Genomic DNA, 16,689 nt, shown 5'->3' on the forward strand with positions numbered 1-16,689 from the left:
TTGAATACGAGCTCGTGATTGCAAGGCTCACATAGCAGCATTGCCAGCGATTCTACATGTACGAATCAACGGCATCCAGCCCGCTGCGTCCATCAATATCACCAAAAGCATAGCAATTTGAGACCCCGACACTGCGAAACCGACAAGATTCAGGTTAATCTCCTGTTTTATTCCAACCTAGATCCTCGTTTTTTTCCACTTGGAAGACGTTCCCGAAGTATCTGTCTTGGCTTTATTGACCTTGTTCTGCTGTTTGTTCTGCCGCTTCTTCATCTTGACAGCGTCCCGCCGTTTGCGCTTGTAATCAAGTGTCAGTTTCTTCCGCCGTTCGGGCCAATCTGCTACCTCTTCGCCACTGACAAAAGTCTTCCCAAAAACTAAAAAGTCCTCCAGACTCTTCTTGGCGCGTTTCTTGGCCAGTTCAGCCTTAATCTCGCCTTCGTCTTCAATGTCATCGCCAGCCTCGCTATCCGTAGCCATAGCCTCATCGTCGTGGTCTTCTGTGTGGTGGAAACCTTGCGAGAAGGCCCAGTCTCCTGTACGTGATGCAGGTTCCTCCTGCTCGTCTTCAAGCAGTTGTTCACCCATAGCCGCAAGCGGTTTATCCTCACCAACCGGGAAAGAGAAGAGCGAACTCAACTTGAACGAAGCTTCTGCATTGGTCTCAGTAGCGGGTGCACCAAAGCCAAACACACCGTCAAGTGCAGCTTCGCCTTCTTCACCATCTTCCGAGTTTTTACGTACGCGAGAGAAAAGATTGCTCAGATCTCCAGCAGTCGAGAAGAATCGATCTCCACCCGTCACGATCTCCTTCTCTTCGCGTTTGAGTGGCGCAGTAGCTTCTTCTTCTGTTTGTACGCCAGAAGAAGTTGTTGTCATGGGGATCTCAAACTCGCGACACGCGTGGGTGTCACGTGGGTCGTAGCGCTTAAGTTCTCCCATCCAGGCGGCCTCCTTCAATGGATCCTTTGGAGTGCGCTGTTCCTGCATTCTCCGCTGCAAACGAGTCACATCCACGTCAGGAAACAGCTTGGACACCACGCGCAACGCAGCCTCCTCCTCCTCGCGCATTTCACGCGCATGACGAGCAGCTTCTTCGACGTTCTCCTCGTCCAGGAAGTTTTGAAGCTCGGCGATCGCCTCCTCATCTATCGCCTGCTCCTCCTCGTCCACTTCGTTGCCGCCATATTCGTCCGCCCCCTCGCCTTCCAAGAAACGCGCATCCAGACGGAAACGCGAGTCGCCTCCAAAGCGCTTCTGCATCTCGAACAGCTTTTTTCCTTTCTCACCGACAAACTCAGGACGCAGCGCAAACGCTGCCTGTGCTTTGACGTCAGCATCTTCCGTAAAGTCGAATGTTTTGCGTGCTCCACGCTCGCCTTCGTCACCCGCTTCATCGTCACTAGACTCCATCCAGTTCGAAATCACTCCGTCATGTTCCTCCAGTTCCTCGGGCTCCTGCTCATTGCCACTGTCATCAAACGTGATCTTCTTGTTGCCCACCGCCTCGCCAATAGGTGGGATCGCCACCTGCTCCTCTTTTTTCTGCTGCCGTTTGGTTTCCAGTGCCGCCAAGCGACGAGCATTCGCCTCCTCCTTCGTCAACGGCTTCTTCTCCTGTTCACTCTCCTCCATCTCATTCTCCTCCTCCATCTGCCTCACGAAAGCCTCCACGTCGTCCTCTCCAAGCACATCCTCCGCTCCTACGTCCTCCTCGGACTCACTCTCCACAGCTGCGACATCCTCTTCCAATTCACTCTCCTCAGCTTCACTTTCATCGTCGTTCTCCTCCTCGGACGTCTCTGTATCCGTCGCCACCTGCTTGTTTATCGGTTCCACATCCTCAACCTGTTCCACTACTTCGTCCACCTCAGGGAATCTCGTCTTCTTCCTGCCTTTAAACTTGACCGCCAGCTTCAATGGCTGCAGCTCTTCGGTTGGTGTGTTGATCTGTTGCTGCTGCTCTCTGTGGCTGCCCTCCGCCTGCTTCTTCTTATGTTCTTCCTGCTCCCACTCCTGCTGCAGTTTCAGTTGAAAATGAGGCTTAGCCAGCTGAACCTTAAGCACGGATCCACGCCACTTGGTGCGGTTAAACGTCTTCTGAAGCTTCTCGCTTTGTGACTCGGCGTCCGTGCCCTGCAGAGTCAGATATGCGAAGCCACGTGAAGTCCTGGGCGGCGGCACAAAAGTCCCCATTAATTTGGGTTTGGGGAGCTCCACGTCCGCCAGTCGGCAGTCTGCTGCATTGCTAACAAAACGGCCGAAACGTTCACGCAGCTCCTGGTTCTTGGCGTCCGCGGGCAGGCCACCCACGTACACACGTACGGTAGTCTCCATCAACCTTTTTATTGACTGGTTGGCCAGCAATTTTTATTGTCATTTTTCTTGCTGTCAATTTCTAATGAAATATGGATTGGTTGACAAAATTCTGAAGGTTTTGCCCGAACTTAAGCGCAAAAAAAGTTTTCAAACTCTTGCCATAACATTTCATTCGTGTTGAAGTTCTCAAAGCAAGCGCTCCATAAGTCTATCACACGCAAACTCGCTACGACTTCAGCAGTCATTTGGCAGGATCCCAGTCGGGCGACTCCCGGGGAAGCACAAACAACTCTTGGCGCTCGTCTGGGTTGGTGAACGGGAGGTTGTACGTCAGCGACACGATCTCAAAGCGGGGTAGACGTAGGTAGCCTAGACACAGAATAATAGAGAACAGCTGGTTAGTTCACTGAAAGGAATGATGCGACGAATCAGCACTGTCACATACCTGTCTTTGTTGGCACCAAACCCAACCGGAACACTTGCTCGTCGAAAGGAAGCAAGTCCTCCGTCGCATTCGTTCGACCAGAGATGAAGAACGCTCCCTCCGCATCCACAGGCTTCACGCGTAGACTGTGGAAAACAGCCTCGTTGTTCTTTACCCTCACGTCCATGTAGACAACTACTCCCTCAACACCAAACGACGGGGTCTCCACGCTGAAAGTGAGCGGGGCATCCACGAATGAAACCATCGGGATCTCCAGCCACGTGCTCACGACATCGTTGTGAGAACCATCCGGGGTATTGATAATGGTGGAGGATTCGCGTCTCCAAAGCACCTTGACACGACCCAGTGTCACAAAGTTAGACGCCACCTTCGGCACTAACCGCAGGCAGAAACACCGAGAATCACCGTCGTTGAAGGTCGCACACACGTCCTCACTGCTTTCAGTAGATACCGGACCAAACCCCGAAACAGCCAAATCTTCGATCATGTTCGTCTCATGCGCCTCAAACTCTAGTGCAAGCACCCTTAATGACTCGCCTGATGTACAAGTGACGCTGCCTTGAAAGCTCACCGAGTTACCCACACAGCCGTACGTACCCTTTGGCATTTGAGCGGCTCCAGGCACGCCACCACCGCTGAGGAAGTCGTGCATCAAACCTCCTTGTATGTCGAACGGATCGTGACAGATCAACTCAAATCGTTCGTCAAAACTCACCGCCACTCCAGCTTTTGTCGTGTATGTGACGGACACAATTAGAGTCACAGGGGTTGCCCTCATTGAGCGCACAATTACCCGCAAGGTTTCCTCGGTTCCTGGGTCTTTATTGGGAAGCGGGATGACGTCCCGAGGTTGTAAATTTGCATCCAATACCACGGGTATTAACACACCTGCTTGCTCTGTAAAGAAGAACGCCTCATTTGGTGATACTGATGCCGGCGGGGGCTCGCATGCAACTTGGAAGGTCGTATTCTCCAGCTTATCTTCATTGGCAGACAACTTGAGCGCAAGCTCGCGGTAATCCCCAGTCAAAAGTGGCTCGCGTGAGAGCATTGACAGTTTAGCCTTCGCACGAGGCTGCAGAATCATCAATGACGAGCCTCGGAGATGCGCCGTACCGTCCTCTTGAATCGGTTCTGCTGCGTCCGCTTGGCCAGGTCGCAGACCCTCGACAAGTGAGAACATAGACTTTCTCCTCGAGAAACTTGGAGATGCAGATCCATTGCCCATGGCAGGCACACGTCCATTAATCAAATACGGCAATGGCGTTTCCCGCTGCTCGACAGACGCTCGTTCCACCAGCAGGCTGAAGATCAAGAACTCTTCCTCTGGCTTCGCTCCGTCTGCAAGCACACCATTAGCTTCGGCGCTGTGGTCTCCGCTCAAATAGAACCGCACTTCCTGAATCGAAAGCATCTGTCGACCGTCCAGCACACGCAACGGAACGCGGAGCTTTTTAACCATTTTGTGAGTAAATTCCAGCGAAGTAAATAGCTTTCCATCAGCAGAAGCCAACGATCCAGCATCCACGTCGGCTTGGTGGGAGATCACAGTGCGATAGCGCTCGTCATTGAACACCAACTCAATCTTCGACATCACAAGCGGTGATGGGAAATGGGGTCGCAACTCCAGCTCGAGCGTCACCTCTTCCTTCACACAAGCACATGCACGATCGAATTGTGCTGTTAACGCAAACACTGGGCGCGACCGATCCAACGCAACTTCGTGGCCGTTTCCAAGCGCCGAGTTCTCCGTAAATGGAGCCCCAAGTGCTACTGGGCTCCTCCACGCTGTTAAAAACGAATCCTGGATACGTCCGCGCTCCTTAGCAGACACAAATTCCTCCACAACTGGCGATAATAACTGCAGCGAATAATCCAGATACGCTGCAGTATCTCCTTGGCGGAAGGTGCAGATCAGCAATTGTTTTAGAATCTGAGCCGTCTGAGCCCAACAGTTCTCAGTAGCAAACGTTGCTTTCGCCTTTTGTAGCTCTGCTCGTGATCGCTCATACTCGCCACACGCAAGTCTTTCCGCGCCCAAATGAACAAGTAGTCGGCTTTTCATTCGACTGCGTGGGGCATTGTGGTCAGCAACATACATCGTTAGATGCTGAATCGCGTGTTCTAAAAGAACAATAGACCGCTTTGCATGTGGCACAGTCCTCTCCATTGCATGTCGGTACTTCACGAGCGCTGCTATGGAAGGGTCTTGTGATGCGGAAATGGCGTCAGATACCACGGGATCGCCTCCAACATAAACAGACGGGACCACAACAAAGTCGCGTTCCGATAAAGCCTCGCCATTGGGAGTTGCTGTGGGTGCCACTGTCGTAGCCGTAAGTCCAAGCTTCGCAACCGCCTTCCTCCGAAACATCGCGTACTTTGCTGCAATGGAGTAATATAAATACGGCTCCTTATACACGTCCGAATCCAAGCCAGTGCTGGCTAACGAGCCTCGAATGGAAGTAGCTTCAGCCAGTAATTGAGCGAAGACATGGTACTGTCGAGAAACCCACTCCCAGTGTTCGTACGCTCGATCCGCCACAATTATAGCGCGCGAGTATACGCCCATGTGACGCTGTAATTGGTCCACTGCACCCTTGATATTGTTCGACGAGAAGATCAAGTGATAGCACAGCTTGAAGTTCACAAACTCGGCCATTGTCATGACCTGCGTGTACGCGATCCCATCAACTGCCTCGTTCTCGTGAAGTGGCAACGCGATAATGGCCCTGTACGACGCTTCGTAGTGCTGCAAAACCTTGGTCGTATAGCGGCGGAACTCGTAGTAATGAGCGATCTTGAAGCTCAATCTCGCGTGTAATGCCTGGTAGCCGGGCGTCTTTGCAAGCGCCTTCTTATACCGTTTCACTCGCTTCGATTGAGCCTTGTAGTACTCGAGCGCCATATTGCGCATCGACGACTCCAACTTCACCAGCATAGCAGATCCACGCACGAGGTCTCTGGATCTCAAGAGCACAAGCCCCTTTGCATCAGAGTCCAGTCTCCTTCGAAGGTTAGTCAGGCGCTCCTCCGTCGTATTCATGGGCGCCACCCCAGCATCGTCAACTTGCTGCAGTAGAATCAGCATTACGCGACATTCTCTTGCTGATAAAAGCCAATTACCTAGTTAAACACCTCCATCTTCAATACTAAACCGAGGAAACGCACCTGATAGCGTGCGTTTGAGTTTCTCGACCTCCTCGCGGAGTGCCGTCTCCCTCTGCTGCCAGTCTGGAGGACTCCACCGTGGATCAAACTCGTCAAACAGCAGCACGACCGCCGGTAGAAGCTCGTGGTGCTTCTTAAGCCATCGCGCTTTGAGAATGCCCTGCGCGCGGTATCCCTCGAAGTCGCGCTGCGTCTGGTTGGGGAAAGTTCCGTGTTTCTCGCGTAGTTCCTTCTTCGCAGGAAACCTGTGCTCGCGGGGCAGCGACGTGAAGTGTAGCTTGGGCACGAACTCCTCGTTGGCCACGCGCACCAGTGGGAGAACTTTGCTCTGCAATTCGCGCGAGCCCAACGCCGCAATCAGCGGGTACGGCGTTTCCTTGAGCTCCGTGCCGAAGCTCTCCATGGTGCGCTTTTTGCCTCCCCTTCCTGAGTCAAACTAAAATATCGCTATTGCTACCGGTTTCCATGAAACCGGTAGCAAGCGGTGTACTTCCGATTTACCGGAAAGACGTCGGCTCTTCCTACCCCTAAAAAAGGGGTCGAGCGTACCTTTCCCACCTTAGAGACAGCGATGATGTACTATGAAAATGATGTACTCCTAAAAAGAGGGTCGAGCGTACCCCTAGCCACCCTTATAGACAGCGATGATGTACTATATATATGATGTACTATTTAGTACATCATCGCTGTCTCTAAGGGTGGCTAGGGGTACGCTCGACCCCTTTTTAGGGGTAGGAAGAGCGGACGTTGAAACATAGACGCAACACCCCGTCCGCTGTCGGCACACTTAACCTCAGCTGAGGTTTTTCACTCGCGAACTTTCCGTGAGGAATTGAAGTGATGGCGCGGAAATGGTTCCAGCTGGTTGGCGAAGATGGGAACGCGGTGACGTCGGCGACCTCTGTTGTCGTGGATGTTGAGGATGTTGGATTTGGACCGTGCGGCTGGAGCAGCTGCGGCTCACAGCGGTAGAAAAGACCGGTTCGGCCGCCGACTATACGGACGCACAGGAGAGGTGGCACGGGTGGCTGCCACAGGAAGATGATTAACGGAGCAAATATCACTTCTACATTCTCACAGTATAATCTCTGTCTAACAGGTTATGGGTCCAATGGCTCATACTGTTGCCACGGACGAAGTCCAAGGCAAGCCGGAAGCAGAGCCTAGTCGCGAAAGGGCAGCAGCCAGTACGGCGAAGATGATGAAGTCAAGAAGGCGGACGACGAACCGAAAGGGACGCAGGACAAGCTACTAGACCTACTCAAGGACCTCGCAGTGCGCATGGGACGCCTGGAGGAGTCGCAGGAGCGACAGGAGGAGAAAGAGTGCAAGGGTCGCGAGAGCAGCGTTTTCGGGTCGTCGCTGGGCCTGGGCAGAGCCATGGACAGGCAGGATCTGGACCAGACGCCGACGCGGCGCATGTCGCCTGCCGTCTCGCCGGCCACGTACTTCCGGATGAAGAAACGTGAGTACCGAGATGCAGCAGCGAACGTCGAGATGGCTCAGGCGCCACAGCCGGCGCTGCCGCAGCACTATGTGCCGCCGCAAGCGTATCGAGCGCCACCGCCACCGTCGCCAGGACCGGGATTCGCTGGGGTACCTGACACCCGGCAGAGGAAGCTGGGGATCCGGCCGTTCGACGGAAAGGAGCTGTACCATGGGCTAGGGAGCGTTTTCCTGGCGTGGGGCAAGCGCTTTTTTGTGCGCCAGATACAGTTCGCCGAGCGTGCTAGTGGGTTCCAGTGGACCGAGGACGTCAAGGTTGACATCCTCGGTCACCATCTTAGCGGAATGGCCGAGAGGTACTACAACCAGCAAGTTGAAGGCTGGTGGGAAGAACAGCCGACGCTCGAGCATGCGATGCAGCGGATGCTGCACACCTTCGCCACGAAGACCACATCCGCACAGAGCATGAAGATGTTCACGGCACCGAAGAGCTCCAAGAGGAGCTGGACAGAGCACTACCTGTACCTCGTGGCAGTTAGCGAGGCGTGCGGCGGTGCGGACAACCTGGTCCTAGACAACATCGTGCACTACGCGGATTCGAGCATGCGAGTGTCGATGATGTCCAGGCTAAGCTTGGCACGCACGGACTACCTGCGCCAAGCGGAAGAGCTGGCGCACTTCGCCCAGTCGACGGAGATCGAGCTGCGAGGCAAGCAACTGGGGCGAGACGTGGTCAATGATGTGCACGAGGACGAGAAGGACGACCGCAAGTGCTACAAGTGTGGTAAATCTGGTCACTTGCGGGCGGCCTGTCCGAACAAGAAGAAGAGGTGGGGCGAAGGCGCGGACGCTGACTTCGTGCTCACGGTCGAGGAGTCGGCCACAGAGACGGAGGACTGGATCCTGGGCAGTGGATCCAGCGTCATCTGGTGAATGATCCGGAGCTGCTGGAAGACGCGGAAAGCTACTACGAAAGTCAATGCGTGGCAGCGGACGGAGGAGCGCTAAAAGTAACTAAGCGCGGGAGCGTGATGCTCGTGACCACGGCGATGGGGAAGATGACCAAAGTGCGGCTGCTGAACGTGCAGTACGCTGAAAACTTGGAAAAGAGCATCATATCGTACGGGTTGCTGGAGGCGAAGGGGTACGGACTCGCGTACCAAGGGAAGCACCGCGTGGTAGCCGCCATCAACGGCGGGCCGGTGGTGTTTGACGTCGAAAAGACAAACAACGTTCTCACCGTGCGTGCAATGGAGTCCAGAGGCACGGGGCGGAAGGGCAATGTGCTGATGCCGGTGTTGGCGGAAGGTGAGGCGGATGTCGGCAAGGACGTGCAGACCGGGCCGCTCATGCATTTCCACCGTAGGTTAGGGCATCTGAGCTACGATACGATCATTAAGATGGCCAAGGACCCGGCATCCGGGATTGCACTCACGGACGAGGTGAGGTCGAACTGCTTGGCTTGTGCCCAGGGCAAACAGACAAGAAGAAGCAGTCGCGCAAGGACACGGGGGCAAACTCGCCCGTTGACGTGATCGGAGGAATCATCTGCTCCGACCTGAAGGGGCCGATGCCTCCAAGAGATCGACTAGGAAACCGATACATGGTCAACTTTGTTGATCATCGCACCAACTACAGCAGGGTCTTCTTGACGAAGACTAAGGACGTCGCGGCACAGAGGTTTAAGCATTTCATGGTGTACTTTGAGCGGCAGTTCAACTGCCGTATACACGTGTTGAGGACGGACGGTGGTGGGGAATACAAGACCCTGGGTCTCTTCTGCAAAGAGGCCGGAATCAGGCGACAGATTAGCGAGCCGCGAAACCAGGCTAGTAACGGCAAGGCGGAGCGAATGCACCTCACCGTTATGAATATGGTGTGGAGCATGGTGCTCGCCTGTGGCCTTCCGCTTAGTTTCTGGGGGGATGCTGCGGAATATGCAGCCTATATCCTAAACAGGACCCCGACGAAGGCTAACCCAGGGTCGAAGTCGCCACTGCAGATGCTCACGAAGCGTACACCGGATTTGAGCGACATCGTGGTGTTCGTACGGTGCACGTGGACGCGAAAAACAAGTCCCTGGGTGAGCGGGGCAAGGCGGGCATGATCGTGGGAAAGAACGACGAGATTAAAGGCTACCGGGTGTATCTCCCGAAGGATAAGGTAGTCATAGTGACGCAGCATACAGACCACGGACGTGGTGAACAGCGTACGGGAGCCCGACCCGAAGAACTACCGGCAGTCAAAGAGGAGCAAGCTCTGGAGGAAATGGCTTGTTGCCATCGCGGAGGAGCTCAATGCGCTGGAGGAGAACGGCGTGGGGGTCGTGGTGGTGCCACCGATCGGCAGCCACGTACTGCACACCAAGTGGGTATTCAAGACCAAGACTGATGCAGACTGAGGCATAGAAAGGTTCAAGGCCAGGCTCGTTGCGTGCGGCAACGAGCAGGCTTTGGCGTGGACTTCGGGCTCACGTTCGCGGCGGTCATGGACCTGAGTACGGTGAAGGTCATCCTGGGTTTTGCGCGTCGCTGGGGCGTGCCGGCGAGGCACGGGGACATCTTTAACGCGTACGTGAAGGCCGACAAGGAGCAGCATCTCGAGATCTACCTGGCGACCCCACAGAGAATGGTGATCGGAGATGAGGTGATGCGCAGGCTCGGAGTGAGCGTCAAGGGTAAGCTGGTGCTGCGCTTGAGGAAGTCGCTGTACGGCGTACGCCAAGCAGGCAGGCTGTGGAGTCAACTCCTGCACGCGAAGCTGGAGGAGGCGGGGTTCACACGGTGCGTGACGGACATTTGCCTATACTTCAAGCGAGAGGACGGCGAGATGACGCTCGTGGGCGTGTACGTGGATGATCTCCTGGTCACCGCTTCCAAGCCGAGTCTGGTGGACGACTTCTTCTGCTCCATGAGCGTGTTGTCCGTGAAAGACTTGGGCAAGGTGAGGAAATTCTTGGGGATGCGCGTGGAGCTGGACAACAGCGAGGGGTACTCGCTGGACCAGCAGGCGACGATCGAGGAGCTGCTGGAGCAGCATGGACTGGCGAGCGCGAGCAGTGTGCGGGTTCCAATTGGTGAGAAGAGCAACGATGCGGAGGTTGACGAGCCGCAGTTGTTGGCCAAGGTGGGTGCGCCGGGTGAGCCAACGATCCGCCGTTTATAGTCGCTCGTGGGAAGTTTGCTTTGGATAGCACGGTGCACGAGACCCGACATTAGTTTCACTGTGCATAAGGCGACGAGGAGGACACACCAGCCGACCACGAGTGACTGGAACCTGGCCAAGAGGGTCGCAAGGTATATGAAGGGCACAAAGAGCATCAAGCTCATCATGCAGGCGCCGACGAGGAAGGACGACGTGGTGACTTTGGAGAGCTGAAGCGACGCAGACTTCGCCGCCGACAAGAGCGACAGGAAGTCGGTGACTGGAGGAGTCGTGACGATGGACGGGGCTGTGGTGCAGTGTATCTGCAAGAAGCAGACCGGCGTGTCGCTCTCCACGATGGAGGCCGAGTTTACGTCAGCGTCGCACGTGGGGCGCGAGCTGCTGGTACTTCGGGAACTGGTGCGTGAGCTGGGTTTTCGGGTAGTGGAGCCAGTGCCCATGAGGATGGACAACCAGGCGGCGATTAAACAGCTAGAATCCGAGGAGAGCATGGCGAGTGCGAAGCACGTGGACATTCGCGTGAAGTTCATCTGTAATTTTGCCAGAAAGGGATAGTGAAGCCCGAGTACGTGGAGTCACGCCTGATGATGGTGGATCTTCTCACGAAGGCGTTGCCGGCGCCGAGGATCGCGGAACAGCGGGAGATCTTCAAGCTGAAGTGACGAGTTCTGGCGAGAGTGCGACGACCGAGGAGGAGTGTTGGATTTGGACCGTGCGGCTGGAGCAGCTGTGGTTCACAGCGGTAGAAAAGACCGGTTCGGCCGCCGACTATACGGACGCACAGGAGAGGTGGCACGGGTTGCTGCCACAGGAAGATGATTAACGGAGCAAATATCACTTCTACATTCTCACAGTATAACCTCTGTCTAACAGAGGATGTGGATACGCTCCGAAAGGCAGTGTTTGCAGAAGTCTCGCGTGCTCTCCCTGCAACTGTGATCGCGGCCGATCTCACAGTCTTCGACGCGAGCGGTGTGGCGTTGGAAGAAGACGCATCGATTGTGTCGTTTGGTGGATCAAAGAAGGATGCGCACATCGTGCAAGTGCCGAAGCGCGCAAGAGCACCCGAAGCTACCCTTCTCGAAGTGATTCTGCCACACATTCTCGCAAATGCTCCTACAATATTGACCGGACGGGACAGTACATTCAAGGAACAATTGTGCGAGTATTATGGATGCTTTCGGCGAAAAAGACGTGGGTGCGATGCAGGTTGCTCGATGTTGCTTTTCCAAGGTCGCTTGTGATAGCGTCGCATTTGTTTCGTCGAAGCAGCGAATATTTATCGCATGCGATGATGCAAATAGCATATATCGACGACGAGAAGAATGGTCTGTTGCTGTTCAAGCCATTGGAATACGCGCTCGATTATTTCCAAATCAACTTCATTCATGATGATTCGAATGTTTTCCGCTTAAAGCTGTTCGATTCTTCCATCAAAGACACACGCATCATCGATCTCAAAGACCGCAAAGGTCCTGACGTGCTTACTACGGAACAAACAGGAGTGCTTCTCGACAGCGTATCGCGGGCGAAGAAAAGATGCACCTTCGACGTGGCGACGACTTTTGGTAACCTGGATGGCAAGCCTTTGGTATTCACTGGCTTAGAGCGGTCATTCTATCGCTGTTTGAATCTGCAAGCAAGAGTCGCTCGCATGATTGCCTTGAAGAAGAACAGGATCGACGCATCGTATGACTTCGAAGATTTCTGGACGGAAGTGTCGTTGGATGACAAGATGGAAATGTTTCACCGAAGTATTATGACCGCTGATCCAGCGATGTTCTAATCACGCTCACCACGGTTTTTTCAAGAAATACACACATCGCCGCGTTTCAAAACGTGACCACCTTTATCATACATGTAGTTATCAGAAGCAACGATATCAGTTATGAAACAACTTCTAATGTTATAAATTCAGATAAATGCGGACCAGGTGGCGTGGAAAAAATCCATTTTAAAACTATATGCTTTTTATATTTACCCCCTATACCCCCTTTTACTTATTGTAATATTCTTTATAAAACTGAAAAAGAGATAGACACCTGGACACTGAGATATATAGATTGATCTAGAGTTGCTATCGCTGCTTCTAATGAAAAGAAAGATGGACATAATAGTTGGACGCAAGGCTTCTGGCTTTGAGCTAGGAGTTGGCCATGCGTAGTAGTTCTCATCAATGCAAATTGGCTCCGGCTCATGCGTTTACAATATATAGAACATTTTATTTGCTTGTGTATATTAGAACAAAATAAGTTTGTATTACATCTCGAGGTCGCAACAGTCGGCACTTATCATAATGCGTTCTCCATATTTGAATGGATGCTCACGACAAAGCAATTGATCGACCTGTAAAACAAACGCATCCTCGTCTAAATCATAGCAAATGAAATAAAACCAGAACGCTTCGCCTTGACCAAACACCTTCACAAAGAACTTGTCATAATTCTCGTATTCATCAATAATCTTGTAATCCAAGTCTGTAAGATCCTTCTCTATATAGCTCCAGCAAAAATTATTACTGGCCTGTGAAGAGCTTATAGAATCCATTTACTTTATTGTGCTGTAGATAGTAAAGCCTGTGGATGTAGGGATTTCCAGATTCGACCATACGCCGACCTACTTTAGGTCAAGAATCGCGCTCGGTCTGATAACCCAGAGCTTAGGAGCCAAGGATCACGGTAAGTACTCGGCGATCAATGTCCGTGATATGCTATCCGGATAGCCGCTGAGCTCAACGGCCGCCCGAAGAGTCGGTAGAGATCCGAAACGACTACATTTCACTAGATATTTGTATGAGAAGCATAGGATGCAGTTTGAGGAATCGAATTTGATCTACTTTGACACCAGAGCGGAATTGGCAAGTTTCATCAGTCGATCGTCTGTCGTTCTAGACAATTTAATAATTCTTTTTTCACGCATGGTACTTTATTTTTCGGCGATTATGATATAATCGTCATCAATATAATCGCATAAACTATGTCTTCTGCTTCTGATATTTCAGCTTTCGAACATTCCGTCGAACCAGCTCCAGCTGAGACGCTTTTCCGTGATAAGAAATGGACGTATATTCAAGACTTAACGTCTAACACTGGTCAATATGCCGGTCAAATTCAATTTAATCTTTCGACCATCTCTTCGCAAGCCGCTTTCGTAAATTGGGAAGAAGCCGTCATCGAGCTTCCAGTAAAGCTTCAAATTCTTAACGGTGGTGCCGTTTCGATCACTTCGACTGCTGCATGCACTATTGATCAATTGGTGCCTAAGGCCGGTGCGTGGCAATTCATTGACAGTGTTCAAGTTATTGATGGAACCACTGTTCAAACGAATCAAGTATCACATCAAATGCAAGCTTCGTGCTTTGTTGATCAAGAGCGGTAAAAAGCGATCGTTCGGCGGCTCCACGGTTCGAGTAGGTGTTAGCTAAACAAACTCACCGATGCTATTAGTAGCGGTCATAAACGAAGACGTGGCCAAGTTTTCGAGTGATTGAGCTGCTCCGCTAGATCCTTGGATCGTTGGAGTAGAATATTCATCCAAGACAAAGTTGCTAGCTGAACCATGTTTGACATAAGTATTATAATTCGTTTCAGTGATAGCCTTGAACGTTGTATTCACCTTCTCATGTGGGAGGCAGTGCAAATCTTCAAGCCGTTTCGAAACCTCAAGTCTATGTGGCATCTGCTGGTGACGTTGCAGCTGGTTCGCCATTTTACGTCGCACATTACTTGGCTTGCATTAAGCTGCGGGATATTTCTGACTATTTCAAGAAATGCCCAATGCAGAAGAATACGCGCGGCTTCATTTACCTCAATTACAACAGTTCATCTACTATGGATACTTTAATTACAACTGGTACTGCTGGCGTTGTTGCGCCTACTACTATTGCTAGTCTGAGCAACAATATGAATTTTGGCAACACCTGCCCAGTCCTTTGGAATGTAAGCAGTGGTGCAACGACAACTGCTTTGGCCGGTGGCCTTGCGCTTCCTGCATCTGCGACCACGCTTTCTATCACTGCCGACGTCAATGGAACTCCAACTGCAGAAACTGGTATCACTCCCTCGCAAACGTTCTCGCGTCTTCTCGCTCCAAACTACTCGCCTAAATCCCAGCGCCAATCATGCATTGGTTCAGAAGAAAACCTTTCGCTACTTTGAGCGGATCACAAATAAATTTACTGTTGCTCCAGGCGCTTCCTTCACTTGGACGGTCAGTAATGGTATTGCTAATCCAAAGCGTTTGATTATGCAACCTGTTATTACCAATATAACGGCAGGTGCCTCTGTATCAGATATGATTAATCCCTTCCGTAGTCCATTTTCGACTGTACCTGCTACGACAAGTCCATTTGCTGCATTGAAAAATCTTCAGATCACAGTGGGAAACCACCCTATCTGGAACAACCCCGTGAGTTTCGGATATGATTTGTTCGTGCAAGAGATGTCAAAGTCAGGCTGTGATGGTGGTCTTGATGATGTTGTCTCGGCCGGTTTGCTATCTCAGCGTCAATGGGAATTACTTTATCGATTTGTTGCTGTTGATATTGGTTGTCGTCTTCCAAGTGAAGATGGTGCAAGCAAGAGTATTATCGTGTCTGGTACTTCCAACTGCAACTACGCTCTCACCATTTATTACCACGTATTGCGTGAGGTTGTAGTCACAGTCGATACGGCTATGGGTACGGTTTCACAAGGTCCTGTTCAAGGCTGATCTTGACAACATCGTAATGTAATTGTATATAACCACATTTTTTAATCATCTTCAATATACGTGGCTAATCAAAATCAATCAGGAGTGGCTTTTTCTCCGATAATCAGACCAAGCAAAAGGCATATGATCGCTATTACAATGCCATGGCAAAGAGCGATTTTGCTCAAGGCAAAAAGCCGAAGGCTCTAATTCAAAACGAGTCGTTGGATGATGCAAGTGCTGATTCACTTGCGAATTTGTTTCAGCAAGTGATGGCGAAGAATCGTGATTATGAGTATGGTCAGATCACACAAAAAAACTACTCAAAGGTCCCAAAGGGCCTCCTGAAATTATCAAAGGTGAAGCACATGAGGCTCCTAAAGCAAGTAAAAAGAAGCATATATACGTTCCACAATCAACTGACGCAGACTTCGATATGGAAGAGCCCACTGCACCTGAAGAATCACCCGACGATTTCTATAGCGGCATACACGACGTTGCTCAAAAGGCCACCAATACTCGAGCATATATTAAGGGGAAAAAGACTTTGAAACAGGTGGTGGATGACCACGTTCGAAATTATCTTAACAAACGAAGAGAGCTTAGAAGAGAGGATTCAATGCGAAGGTGTCAAGAAATGGCTGAAAAATTTGCTGATGAAATCATGAAAGAATCAGAGAAACTTCTGAAACGAAAACGAGCCGCAACTCCCCCAAATAAATCTTCCACGGACAAACGAGCAGCAAAAAAGCTGCTAAACGAGCTGAGGAAGAATTCTCGACTACTCGACAACTCTTTCAAGACTCGGATGTTGAAAGCAGTGATGACGAAGAAATAAAAGAAGAGAAGAGATTACGCAAGTTGAATGCTGGGATAAATAAAAAGTATATACTGACGATATCAACAGCTACAAAAGCTCATTTGCAAATAACTTGTACGAAAGTATCCGACACAGGTTTGGCGAAGCTGTTGAGCAACGCAAAGGCAAAGAATATTTTGAAGGCAATGCTCCTAAACCGCCAAGAAAGCATAAAATGAAACGAGATGCTATGAATCAGTTCAAAGCTGAATTAAAAGGCTGGCTCGATGGAATCTTTATCTAAACGGAACGTTGTTTGCGTAATTTTTTTCTAACTCATTAAGTTCATTAATTAGAAGTTTGATAGCAGCAGCATTCAATGCGCCAAGTTGAGAGTAATCAAGAGTATATTGATATACTTCCAATCATTGTCGCCTTCTGCTTTCATATTTTCGTTTGGCATAATGCTGACCATTTCTCCACACACTTTCATTGCGTCTTGTGCGATCAGACCAAGCTTAGGCTTGCTTTCTTCTTTCCATGAGTAGATAACTGGCTCTAACTGATCATAATGCTCCAATGTAATTGAGATTGGCGTAATATTCTCTTTGAGTCGTCTGTCAGAGCTTGTGTAAATAGATTGCGAGCAAAATAT

At 51.2% G+C, this 16,689-nt stretch overlaps 2 protein-coding genes across 2 annotated transcripts; both read right to left on the reverse strand.

Moving 5' to 3' along the window:
* Positions 1 to 177: 177 nt before the first annotated feature.
* PITG_01682 (uncharacterized protein) lies at positions 178 to 2,337 on the reverse strand (the record flags this gene model as incomplete). Its single annotated transcript, XM_002908257.1, has 3 exons — positions 178 to 1,695; positions 1,870 to 1,962; positions 2,059 to 2,337. 3 exons carry the CDS (start codon positions 2,335 to 2,337, stop codon positions 178 to 180), a joined length of 1,890 nt encoding a protein of 629 aa, XP_002908303.1.
* Positions 2,338 to 2,472: 135 nt separating this feature from the next.
* On the reverse strand, positions 2,473 to 6,361 carry PITG_01683 (uncharacterized protein; the record flags this gene model as incomplete). The annotated part of the gene is made up of 3 exons (XM_002908258.1): positions 2,473 to 2,688; positions 2,765 to 5,872; positions 5,936 to 6,361. 3 exons carry the CDS (start codon positions 6,336 to 6,338, stop codon positions 2,561 to 2,563), a joined length of 3,639 nt encoding a protein of 1,212 aa, XP_002908304.1.
* Positions 6,362 to 16,689: the final 10,328 nt, after the last annotated feature.

Source organism: Phytophthora infestans, genomic scaffold (assembly GCF_000142945.1).
Source record: "Phytophthora infestans T30-4 supercont1.2 genomic scaffold, whole genome shotgun sequence".
NCBI lineage: Eukaryota > Oomycota > Peronosporomycetes > Peronosporales > Peronosporaceae > Phytophthora > Phytophthora infestans.